The sequence below is a fragment of the Gadus macrocephalus genome, chromosome 5, assembly GCF_031168955.1.
Source record: "Gadus macrocephalus chromosome 5, ASM3116895v1".
NCBI classification, from domain to species: domain Eukaryota; kingdom Metazoa; phylum Chordata; class Actinopteri; order Gadiformes; family Gadidae; genus Gadus; species Gadus macrocephalus.
In genome coordinates this window covers 8,511,523-8,524,733 of record NC_082386.1, presented here as the reverse complement: position 1 = coordinate 8,524,733, position 13,211 = coordinate 8,511,523, and the positions used below count along the sequence as shown (strand labels likewise).

Below are 13,211 nucleotides of genomic sequence, written 5' to 3'. Positions count from 1 at the left end.
AGTCTTCAGAGAAATAGTAGTGGTCTGGACTCCGGAGCCATTCCTATCATCCTATTTGTGATTACTGCAAATAAGCATCAGGATTGTTGGCCAGTTAATAGGATTAGCTGGATATTTTTTTTTATAAAATCAGATTAGAACACACGGCTTTGGCCCTGACCCCTGACACTGTGTGTGTGTGTGTGTGTGTGTGTGTGTGTGTGTGTGTGTGTGTGTGTGTGTGTGTGTGTGTGCGTGTGCGTGTGCGTGTGCGTGTGCGTGCGCGTGCGCGTGCGCGCGCGTGCTACGGTCTAAACATGTGTAAACACTGATTATTAACTACTAGTGATTTCATTACACCACTACCATAGCATTGAAGGTGTTCCTTTTAGTAGTGGATGTTGGTGTTGCTAATTGCTAGAGAGCTGTTTGTATGTGGGTAGATGGCTGGCTCTCTGGCTCTCTGCTTAAGTGTGTCCTTTGAATCCCTCTGGGCTTATGCTGTTTGAACACGTCGCTTTTTGTTGCCACTTAACCACCACAAGTCAAACAGAATAACCATGTGGATGGGATGTCTTTCTTTTGCTCCACTCTTCCTGTCGATGTTGTTTGGGATGGCCAGTCTTGTTCGAGAACCACTTCTAAAGCATTGGCTGTTAGCTAGATAATTAATCTATTGTCCCCCCCCCCCCTGTTCCTCTGTCCCCCGTCTCCACCACCACCTCCATCCTCTCCTGCCTGCTCAGCTGTCCGTTCCTGGCTCTCCAGCTGAGCCCAGCCATCCCGGTGGTAGGCGGCGCGCTGTTTCTGTTTGTGCTGGGGACCCTGCTGAGGACCAGCTTCAGCGACCCGGGGGTGCTGCCCAGGGCCACGGCCGACGAGACCGCTGACCTGGAGCAACAGATAGGTAAGACCACTGCGGGTGCACCCCTCCCCACCACCGGCTCAGGGGCTTCGGTCACAGTTATGTTGAAGATACTGTTCTGAAGAACTAGTGTGACAGTTGATAAAAGCAGATATGAAAGTGCAAACGCACTTCAACTCCTCAACTGTCATTGCCCTTAAAATTGTCATCCATCTCCTTCCCATTTCTTGTGCTTGGTTGTGGCCTGTTAGATTTAGACTTTTCTACATCTTTTCTGTGTCTATTCCAAAACCTTGCACGTATTATTTGTCTTTTAAATTATTTATTTTACTGCCTTTATATTATTTTAGCTTCCAAAGAGTATAGTCTATCAGAGTGTAGTTGAGATGGAAGAAATGGCCACGGCAATGATCAGGTGACAGGGAATACTGATCCACACGGCTCTAATTATTTCGTCCTCCTTATTTTGCTCCGGGCTGTAAGTAGTGCGTGGTGATTGTGCCAAAAACAAAAATCGAGATTTTCTCTAAACTAACTATATACTAACATCTTATTCTTAACAGACCCCTTTCTTCTACTGTATAAAACGGGAACATATATTTTGCAAGGACATATCAGTGAATCTGTGATCGCCTTCCACTAGGGCCTTTTCTTGTCATATGGAATGAAAATAGTGCTGCCTAGGTTGCGTCCTTTCTTTGCAAGTACTTTGTGGCCTGAGCTGATCTGCTTCTCTTTGTACTCCACAAACCTGCCATTCCACTGCATGTGTCTATGTGAGGGGTTGGAATTAGTTGATTTGTGTTCCCCATAAACTTAGAAATGTGTCTTATATAATAATTGATTGATTGATTGAAATTCTTTATTGACACATGCACAAAGGTAAGCAAACAAATGTATATGAAGTCAAAAGAATAACACAAAAAAGCCCATGGGCTTATTTCCGTTGTGGTCCATTGGTAGTGTAAGCATAGAATAGAATAGAATAGAATAGAAAGCCTTTTATTGTCATTGCACGAGTGAAGTACAACGACATTTTTAGTAAGCTTTCCCAATAGGTGTATGTAAGTGTGTGTGTGTTAAAGGTAAATGACAGAGCGGGAACAAATCAATCATCAATAAAGTAATCTGTGCCATTTGCTCACTGTTACTGTAAAAAGACCTTCATTTAGCGAAAACATCAGTAAAATCCTTTGTTGTCTCCCCAAAACACAACTCACCGCTCCACGAGGGTAACAGTCTTTTGTGACGATTCTAAAAAAAATCGTGGCTATTGTAACAGAAAGTTGACCTGAGCTGTAACATGCCCCATCCTTCCTTGAACTCTTCGCCCAAACTGCATTTTTAAAATTCTCCCAGCTGAAACAACGGGTTCACTTGGTCTCTTTAAGGCAAGAAAAATCTGCAGAATGTCGTACTATAATAAATAGAGAATTTTGCGGCACAGCAATTTTACAAACTGTAGGAAAGTAAAGATACTAATTACTTGATACTATCGGATAAATCACCCAGCCCTTGCTGTAAGGCAGCCATGACCAGAGTTATGAAAATTATTTTATTTCCCATATCATTCAGGCTCTCTTGACGTTCTGTCCCCCTCCTACCCTTTACACAATGCTCAGAATCTGATTCTCTATTTGGTTGCTATGGGGAAATAAGGCTTCAACTGTAAAGGTTATCTTATCCAGGCTAGGCTGTGACAAAGCAGCACTGTTCCCCAGGGTTGATCAACCATACATTTGGTCAGCCACTGAGTCGCCCTTATCTCACTCTAACAAGAGGAGTCTCGCTATGCATGTCTGTCCTTTGACAACCGTTCATCCGATCAACTTCCCTCTTCCAATCCGATTGACTTCTGCCCACTAGCAATTCAACCACATGGGAGAACTGCTGAGGACCCAAGAAAGTGCATTGTCAAGTTGTTTGGACGAGTGGTACTCTAGAAAGCTGCAAGATGCAATACCGAAGGCCAAAGCAATCGGCCTGTTCCCAACAGGCAGGTTTTGAATTGGCACATTTTGAGTGCAGTTGAATTACGTCCATCACAACCTTGATTAAAGAAGGTTGTTGTTGTCGCTCTCTCTAGCCTTTGAATCACTCCGTTTATGATCAAAAAAATATTCTATTAAAAACCTGCACTTGTTTGAATATATGGCAGTGTAAGCAAGCGGTCTCATGTCTTGCTCAACGGCACTGCGTATGCTGTACAAACATTCAACAAATGGGCTCGAGGGGTTAACTCTCAAAGATATGTACGATTCTCATTTTCCACAGATTCTTTCCATCCTGACGCCGGCAGGGCCTCATTAAACAAACTCTGAAGCAGCATAATTAATCTCAGTAGAGCACTTGGGAGGGGAGAACAAAGAGAGCCCCCCACTGCCGTCCCTCCAATCAACAAAGTGCTAGTCGGACAACAGTGGTTGAGGTGGATAAATGCCTTGAAAATATGTACAACGCTGACCAAAATACCATGCTCGACCCCTTTCTCTATCTCTTCCATCTCTTTTGGCTTTGCGGAGTGTTTTCGCATAAGCAAAATGTTTTTGCATATTCAAAATGAATAATTGGGGATTTTAAATGGAACCAGGATGGTTTCACTGAGCGCTCTGGCTGGCAGACCAAATGAATGAGACTAGCTCTTTCTGTCTAGCTTTTATCCCTCCCAACCATATGCTGTTGGTATTTTATCAGTTGTTTTTTTTGAGATTCTAAAAGTCTGTTGTTTCATACCAAACATTATTTGCCTTGTTAACCCTAGTTCGCCTGATCTCTCCTGGTTCCATTGTTTCACCATAGGATTTACTTGCATGTCGGCTATTTCTGGTTCTATGTGCAACACCAATCCTTATTTCGAGGAAGTGGAACCTTGTTTTTCCTGTTAGATCTCTGTCCTTCATTTGTCTTGCCAGCAGATAAAGCTGACGAGCTAAATATGCAGGGAGCTCATCGCCTGCAGTAATAATGTCAACTACTGATCCTTAGGCAGAAATAGACCACTGTCGTTTATTCCAAGGGCTAAACCTTTTAAATATGAATGGGTAACTGGACTCCACATACGTGTTTTCTTTTGTGGTCTCTTACTTAAAGGGCAAAGAAAAATATACATACGTGCTTTACCAAAGAAATTCTAATCTTTCCATTCTGGTAAGGAATTTCATTCTATTTTATTCTTGAAACGATACAACACAAGCAATATTACGTATGACGTTTTTAAGAAGCCGACTTTAGTGTGGTAATGAGACTATTAAATAGTGAGAAATCCACAGGCGTGCAGTGCTTCTAAGGGGTGTGCATTAACACGGAGGGGATTTTATGTTTGATATGCACAGCATCTCGTAACCAGTTTACGCATGGCCACTTTGAAAGTGGTGTGTGTGTGTGTGTGTGTGTGTGTGTGGGTGTGGGTGTGTATGTGTATGTGTGTGTGTCTACCCGCCCATGCGGAAGTAAATATATCACAAGCACAAGGACAGATTCACTGTGAGGGAATGACTAAATAAAGGCATATATTGACTGGGAGACCTGATGGCTATATAAACAGTGGGCCAGTGGGTCAAAGAGCTGCAGACTGAAGGAAGGACGGGAGCGGTGAAGGGGACAGAGGGAGATTGATTCTGCCAGAGAGCGTGCAATCATGGGAATGGACGGTGTTAGTAGAGCTGTCTGTTGCCGTTATTTGTTGTGCGTGAGCAGAAGCCGGAATGCCGATCTTTAGCTGTGTGATGCTTTTGGCTCCGCTTATGGCAACATGCCGGGGTCACATTTAATCTGAACAGACACAACTCGGCTATGGGAAGACGTTACTGAAAAGAGAAGTCATTCCAGGCTTTCTGTGGACCTCAGTATTTCAACAGGAGCCTAATTAATAATTAACGTTCTTGTCGAGTGCCACACGGCTCAGGTTGCCATATTGACCCGTTGGCTAAACTGTAAGTGAGGGACATAATTTCTGTACACCAGATACACCCTTCCGGTTTGGTGGGGGGGTGGTTGAGCAGGTTGTTCTGTTATGAGTAAACAAATCTTCCACTTGCTGGTTTATCTTGTCTACATGACTTGAGTTCACCATCCCCCCCCATCATGCCCAGAAACTGAAAGTTAAATCAAAGTCTTCAGGGGTCACACGCAGTATCCAAGCCCGCTGATCCTAGCTGTAAACCCCAAACAAGTGTTCATCTGGACGGCGTTACTCTCTGATGTTTGCGTGCATGCCTCCCTTGCTCAGTCCGTCAGAACTAAACCGTCTGGCATCCCTATGGATGCCACGTGCCAAACACCAGACCTCTCTGAAGCTCTAATGCCGAGGGCGGCTGAGGGAGGCATCTCTTCTCTTCCGGTCAGCTCTGAGCTGCATTCTCTCACACTATCCGTTCCATAGCCGTCAGCCGGGCTTGGGGCATAGGAGGAGACACTATTTTGTGACTGGGCAAACTATACGAATTAATTCTTCCTTACCCCTTTGGATTGTAAATAACCAATGTTTACTTTCTCTTTTTAACTCCCAGATGCGTGTTCACTTTCAGTGCACTGCTGGCCACTCCTAAATGCAGGTTGTAATGACTACACAGACGAAAGCATAGCAAGTCGAGTGTAAGGGGTAAGGCTGGGGGTAAACGATTATTTATCAAACGATTAATCGGGCGATTATTTTATCGATTATTCGACTAATCTAATGACCAATTGGACGTTTTTTGTTTTTTTTTCTGTTGCTTGATTAATAAAAAACCATAATGTATCTCAAATAAATGCCAAAAAATTCTTAATAATATACTTTATTTAATACGGAACCCGTAAAGGGACATGAAAAAAATGTATGCGCATACTCTCTTGCGCTCCGCCTCCAACTACGAGTTACATCTTTCCTGCTGTCGGCTCCCAGACCGAGGAGCACAGGTGATACGTTCCCTCCAGGTCCGATGCGCTCTCAGGGGCATGACCCTTCACTTTGACCGACAGTGAGTCTGCTTATAGGTCGGAATATGATGGAATGAAGCGGCCACCGATTCTTGACAGGCTGGGTATTTTATTCTTACACACAACCGGACTCGTTCATGACTTCACTAGACTGACACGCACGCTATCGCTCGCTCTCCTCGCTCGTCCACCTACTCGCTGACGACACACACACACACACACACACACACACACACACACACACACACACACACACACACACACACACACACACACACACACACACACACACACACACACACACACACACACACACACACACTGCCAGTGATATGCGCACGATGTTTCCCCATGCTCATGAGATACTTTCTCGTGCGCACGAGATACTTTCTCATGCGCACGAGATACTTTCTCGTTTGAGATGCTCCAACATTGCTGTCGTGCTCTTGTGATATGCCAACTCCATTTGGCAAAGAGTGCAAATCACAACACCTTTCCGTTTAGGACTTAACTTGAAGTATTTCCATACCTTTGATGATTTTGTGCGCAGACATTTTCCTTTATTGTGACTTTCGTCCATTTCTCCGTCGAAAATCATCGACGGAGAAATTTGACGTCGACGAATTTTTGACGTCGACACGTCGACGTCATCGACGCATCGCTACAGCTCTAGTAAGGGGAGATTGTGTCGACTTGAATTACTCTTTCAGCTTTCTGATTGATGTGACTCAAAAAACCTGAGTCTAAAGTATTTTTTGCTTTATTTTCTGATATTGTTATTTCCAGGTCAGACGTCATCATTTTGAGTTATGAGGGAGAAAAAGAGAGTGCTCATGCTAAAAAAATGTATCATTGCTGACGTTATTATAGTTTTGTAATGTACTGCACTATATCCAGTACACAGTATTTGTGCATGCATTCTCCATCTCTTGTTTGTAGTCATGGGGCTGGTAAGCTCAGATGGCTAGAGCGTGTGGCTCATTAGGCCAAGGTTACGCGTTCTGTCTCCGTACAGGCTGGTGCCTTTTTTAGAAAAGCAAAAATGCATCACCCATTTGAGATTTAACACCTTAATATAGACTGTTGCAAGCGTCTGCTGTTTTTCAGACATACTGCATGATGTATTGCCTTATATAATGTGTTGTTCATGTATTTTTTGCCCAATCATACGAATTCGGCGGTCTATCCTTTGTATAGAGAAGGTGTCCTTGGTCTTGCCTCCACTTCAAGAAGATGGCTAGGTTTCTCTGCAGATTTCTACTGAATTTGGATAAACAATTACTCTAGTCTAGTCCAACACATGGCACAAACATGCATCTCGTAATATTGAAATGTTTATTCCTTGCTTGTTACTCTGTCCTGTGTCCCTGGAGAGGCAATTTTCTTCCCTGCCATCGGCTCTCTGTTGCTCTCTGCTCTACTATTCCTCAAGCCCCATAGTGTGGGTGTCTCAGTGATGTACCGAGAGTGCGTGGAAGATGGAGTGATTTAAGAAAGTGATGAGGAGGAGGATAGAGAAACTGTAGGGAATGAACAGGAATGATATGTGAATAAAGCAGTTGAGATGGTCAGGAAGCCAAAATAAAACTGAAGATAATCCACTCTGGGCTGATTACTCCAGAACTATGAATATGCTCAGACCCTTCTCACCTTTTCACTCCTCTGCCTCCTCTTCCATTCTGTCTACACCCCATCTCTGGGTTTCCCTGTCTTCTCACCAGGCTTGTTATCAGCTCAAGCCCCCATGTGGTGAGCAGAAGCCAGGCTGTGCGTTCCCCTACTGTCACGATTGTACCGTAATCTACCCATGCTCCCCGTTACAGTCCCCTCCAGATTGGTAAAGAGCTTCCACAGTTCAGTGAATATTTAAAATATTAAATTTAAAATACCAGAACTCAAGAAAGCCAATATGCTCTGCTAATGTATAATATTTTCGGGTAATGTCAAAAGGCATGAACTATGTACTGTGAGCAATGTTCTCTAACACAAAGACATGTCAAAATAAATGAACGGCCTCAGTGCCAAGTACAACCCTAATCCCAATCGATTAAGCATATATGGGCAAACCACTGCTGCCAGGTGATGAGGAAGTCCAAGGTACATGATATTAGAGAATTAATGTTGTCGATTATGAGATCATTAAGACGGATTGGTGCCGTCAAAAATTGTTGGATGATTTGATTAATACTATAATTGTTGCGGAGACACGATGCAGGCGTGGCCCCAGCTGGGTTATCTCATTGGTGCACCATGTCAACAGGAAGTGGTGAGAGAGTGCCCCTAAGCTGGCTCTATTTATAGCCCATCCCCGCCTCACTACATCTCCACTCAGTTGCCCTTTCCGATGTTTCCCTTGTAATTGAGTGAAGCTCTTAGACCGCCAGTGACCACGTGTCGAGGTTCCCAGGCGGTATGCAGGGTTCATACCCATCAACCACTGTAGCGGCTGGTGCAGGGAGGATGTGGACAGTAATGTTGGCTGGTTGGCTGACGTTAAAACCGCTATACACTTTTCGTGTGTTCTTGAGTTGGTATGTCCGATACATTAACATATGATAAATAAAAGAAGTAATGTGGGATGAAACTGTTTGACAATTTGACACATTTCATGCATTCATAGTTGACAGCTGAACTCGGTATTTGTCTTATATTGGTTTCAACAATCCTTTGCCATTTTAACAAAAAAGTTCTGTTAAAGCCCGGTATTACTGAAATCCAAAGCATGGCAGAATTATTATTTCAACAGCTGAATGATTCATGACTGCTAAGTGATTGTTGTATAATTAATCACGACATAACCGTCAATGGGTCGAAGTTACCATGCCAGTAAGTGCAGTTAGAGCAGCTGAAAGCTTTTCATTTCTAGCATTTCATTCACACAGTTCCTTGTTCTGTCTTAATGCTTAGAACCGTAGGAGGGCAGGAAGCCTGTGTCTTCCAAGGCCTCGTCAGCTGAAATCAGCTCTAGGAGGCCTTAGCACTCATTACATTACCAAACCTGAATCCTCCACCTTAGAGCCTGAGTGTTATGTTCCCCCTCCATCCACTGTCGCGGCAGGGTAGCAATTACAATCCTTTCATGGCCCGCCAGGCAAAGCATGACACTTTTTGGCTGACATTGAACCCCTTATTTAGCATGGTTGGTGTCTGTTTGTGTGTCTGTTTGGGAGATTTGTGTCTGTACACCATCAGGGTTCATTTTCACGCAGGCGGTGTAATCTCAGTGTTCCTTGGCTTTTATTTTCTCTAGCGTGAGGCTCTTTTCTCATGGCCAGGCTATCTCTCTCGGGGTATCTCTCGTTATGTTATGGAAGAAGTCTCTGGCAACAAGGCAGCTAAATATACATATATCTTGGCTCAGCAGAAAGGTTACGTTGTTCTCTGCTGGATGTGTCTTAATGCATGCGTACAAACACAGTGGACAGTGAGTCTAGTATTCCTCACCCTGGTCCTAGTCGGTTTTGATTTTTCTTTAAATAGAACAGAGGAGGAAGTTGCGAACGTGGTTGATAGAGTCGTGATTCTCGGTGCTGACGGTTAGCACCTAACTGAACCCTAGCGTGGATTTATGGTGGCAGTTTTGATATCCTTCGTAGTCCCTAAAGTTTAATCGTAATGTTAGTTATTGCCATCATAAATTACACTCGCCAAGAAGGTAAAACAGATTTGTAACTGATATTAGGTATTTGGCCTTCTTAGCCCTCTAACAAAGATAAGTAGGCTCAGTCACGTAACACTCCTGGTGCTTTAACACGTCATTAACACCAACATGATTCATTTATCATTTTATTTTATTAGCTTTTAGTAGTAAGTAATTATCATTTAGATGTTCACTTCTGCCGTTTGCATTTTGTTATGATAGTGTTAGCATGCTGTATTGCTTAAAACATGGATTTTTACTGATCTCTATGCAATTTTTTTAACTATTACTATTACTATACTACTTTGAAACTGATTATTGGAAATGTACGGTGGCCAAGATGTGTTGGACGAACTGTATATCCAAAACACTTTAGAACTTCTCAAAACACAAGCAAATAATGGAAAACACAAACCCATAACACACAACACAACGGCAGAAGCCAAAACACAAATGCAATAGTCACAACACAAATGCAAAAGCTACATGTTGGAGTAATAATATTTGGTCCTTTTCATTGTCAACTTCCGTTGATGCTCCCTTCCGTTAACTCGCGGCTATTTCATTTGTGTTGTGACCATTGCGTTTATGTTATGGCTCTTGCTTTTGGGATGTGGCCAATTGGTTTGGGGTGTTGGCTATTGCGTTTTCGGTAATTCGGCTTGTGTTTGCGAAATTGAAAAGCTTTTTTTTGTTCGACACATCTCTGCTGCAGATATGGCATATACCCGGCTTAAATAAAAAAGAAGAAACATATTAATTCAGTAGGACACATGATTAAAAGTCTGCAAGTTTTCCGAGTCATAATTAGTCTGCTTAATCAACTAGTTGTGACAGCCCTGTAATGGATTTCCAAACAGTGGTGGCAGTTGTTTTTAGGTGATTTATGTTTGATGTGTGTGTGGGGGGGGGGGGTCTAGCTAAAATACGGAAGATAAAACCATAATAACCTCCAGAATGAAAGTTGATGACATTGACGGTCCTTATGCTGCTCAACGAAAAAGTAATCTCCTTAAGGAGTGATTTCATGCCACCAGGTGCGAGTCAGATTAGCCAAGTGAGTGTGTCATTCTAGATGTATGATGCATAGAAAGCAACATTTGCTACAGTACACTGGGTTGGCTGGTAGACTGATCAATCCAGCATAAATCTGGTTGGACACGCATAATATCACCCTTTAATGTTTGCCTCTGATGATATGACAGTTGAATGGTTAAATTTATATATGACATTAATATTTTATCATTAATTTATATAAATAAGTAATTGTTCCAAATCTCACCTCATTCACTATTGGGCTCAGTGGTAGCTGCTGAAAGGGCAGTGGAGCAGGATGAAAGAGGAAGAGGCGGCATATTACCGAGCACGCATCTCTAAGACACAGCAGTTACTTCCAGAATGTACCCTTTCACAAAATGCCAAACAACTGCCTGTTGGCTGTTAATTCAATCTTTATCCCTGTTATTGTTTACACACATGCACGTAAGCGCGAAAACACACACACACACACCTCAAAGCCAGGACTTGTAACAGTGGGACGGAGACTCACCTTTTCATGCTATGAAAGCCTCACCTTTCACCCATACTGGTTGTTATGGTTCACACGACGGTTCACATGACTTGTGAGGCAATGGAGTTTTGTTTGTTTGTTTTATTTTACCCAATAAAACATTCATTTTATCCTCTGATGACTGCAACCTTTATTAATTTTCAGCTCACAGACACAAGCACAGAAGCAGTATTAATTCTTTGTCCCCCTTTCCTTCCCTCCCCTTCCTCTCTACCCACCCTCCCTGCATCCCCCGCAGACGGGGCGAACGGCAGCACCAGCTACCGACCGCCCCCCAGGACCAGAGAGGTGGTCATCAACGGGCAGACGGTGAAGCTCAAGTACTGCTTCACCTGCAAGATCTTCCGGCCGCCGCGGACCTCTCACTGCAGCCTCTGTGACAACTGTGTGGGTGAGTGCCAGAGGTCTCTTGAGGTGTGCATGCGGACACGTCTGGGACGCGTGTGCGCAGAGCGCATGTGATGCTGTGTTCAGGCATGGGGTTGATAAGAACTGGCAGGACATGAGCACGTGCGTGGAATTATCCTTAGTGTTGGGCTTGCGATTGCAGTAGGCTGATAAGCTTGAATCCTTGTTTGGGAAACAAATCCAGGATTGCCAAAGATGTGTGCCTTGGGTACTTTTTTTTAATTCCTCTGGAAGGCACACAGGGGAGGAAATCAATGAGGTGGCTTGAGGAAAAGATGAACTGTACAGATAAGTCAACAAAGGGAGCAGTAGAAATGCTCTACAAAGTTTGGATGCTGTTCGTTACCCTACACACTCCTCTGGGACTGTGAGAGGAGAGGGCAGATGGGGAGAGAAAGGGAGAGTGACAGCATGTTAGTGGTGCTGCATGGAAGGAGACGTGTTATGTCATAGCCCCAGGGTACGTAAACGCATTTAGTATGTATTGCCTGGCATTGATAGGTATCATGGTTTAAAAAAAACAAAAATAAAAAACATTGCGCTTTGGCCTGCAGTGCAACCAGACATCTTTCATTAAAGTGTGATTGCATAAGTCGTGGGCCTATATTGACAGCCTCATCTCTTTATTCCTAATATTGTCCACACCAGTGGGGTGACAAGCTCATTAATATCTTACCAGCCAGTCTGGTATCTTGAATACGATAGACTTATAATGATGGGCCCCAAGCCAAATTAATGGTAGCATCCCTTTATCCTGCCTCACGGTCCTGCCGCACTCCCACAGGGTTGAACTGATTGGAATCTTAGCGAGCACATGTTTTTTCACACGCTTCCTACTTGGCAGAGCCCAGTGCCAAAGCACCGATGGACATTTGAACAATGCGGGCACGAAAAACATGTTTGCTGTGTGGTTAATTGACCTCTTCACTGGGATTACACACAATCAAAAATGAATCAGATACCATGTTGTTGCGCACAGCTCTTGATAGAACCAGCATCTTCTGCCATTAGTCTCCCATTAACGAAGGGAGAGGCCAGTCACTTATGCGCAGCGTATAACAACTCTCAGTTAAGTATTTGCATGCCGTGCACAGAGAGACTGCTATGGGTCAATGGGTTTTTAGTCAGTATAATGATGGATCTTTCATATGAGCTGCTCTCATGTATTATAATGTAGCTATGTCATTCTTAAAGCATTCTGCCCCTTTCTACTTCTATCCAATAATAAATAGTTGATTTTGTAGTATCAACATCTCTAGAGGTTACTTATATTAGATTAATGTCTAAATATCCTCAGATTGTGTTGGCACATGGAATATATTTGATGTAACCCGTCCCGAGCCCACATAGGTTTAATTTTCAATCCCCTCAAGATTCCTCAGAGGGGCCTTGATTAAGTTCTCCCGAAGTCATTGGCCAGGCTATTGTTGACCCAGCCAAATGCATCTTCCAACATGTGGACTGCACCGCTCAATAATAAAAAAGGCTTGAAGCCGCTGAAACCCAGCTGGGGCAGTCCATCTTTGACTCTTGTAGCTGTTTGCCATTAGCAGTGAGGGAGCACTGTGTGTACGTCTGTTCAGACTGCTAGGCGGCAGTTTGAGCAGAATTTAGTGTTCTCCTGTCTGTGTGTTTGTCTGTGCATGTTGGTGGTGTTTGAGTTTGCTGCACTAGCTCATTGAATGTGCATGCACTTGTAAAACAGATTAACAATTAGGGCAGTACTGTGTGTGTGTGTGTGTGTGTGTGTGTGTGTGTGTGTGTGTGTGTGTGTGTGTGTGTGTGTGTGTGTGTGTGTGTGTGTGTGTGTGTGTGTGTGTGTGTGTGTGTGT

The 13,211-nt window shown here is 43.6% G+C and overlaps 1 protein-coding gene across 3 annotated transcripts in view; it reads left to right on the top strand.

Annotated features, from left to right (window-relative positions):
• LOC132457713 (palmitoyltransferase ZDHHC14-like) overlaps positions 1–13,211 on the top strand; it is a 39,435-nt gene that overhangs the window by 15,308 nt on the left and 10,916 nt on the right. For all 3 annotated transcript variants that reach the window (XM_060052011.1, XM_060052013.1, XM_060052012.1), the window contains exons 3-4: positions 726–886; positions 11,210–11,362. In XM_060052011.1, the coding sequence (XP_059907994.1) occupies positions 726–886; positions 11,210–11,362 (314 nt within the window). The remainder of the gene's footprint in view (positions 1–725; positions 887–11,209; positions 11,363–13,211) is intronic.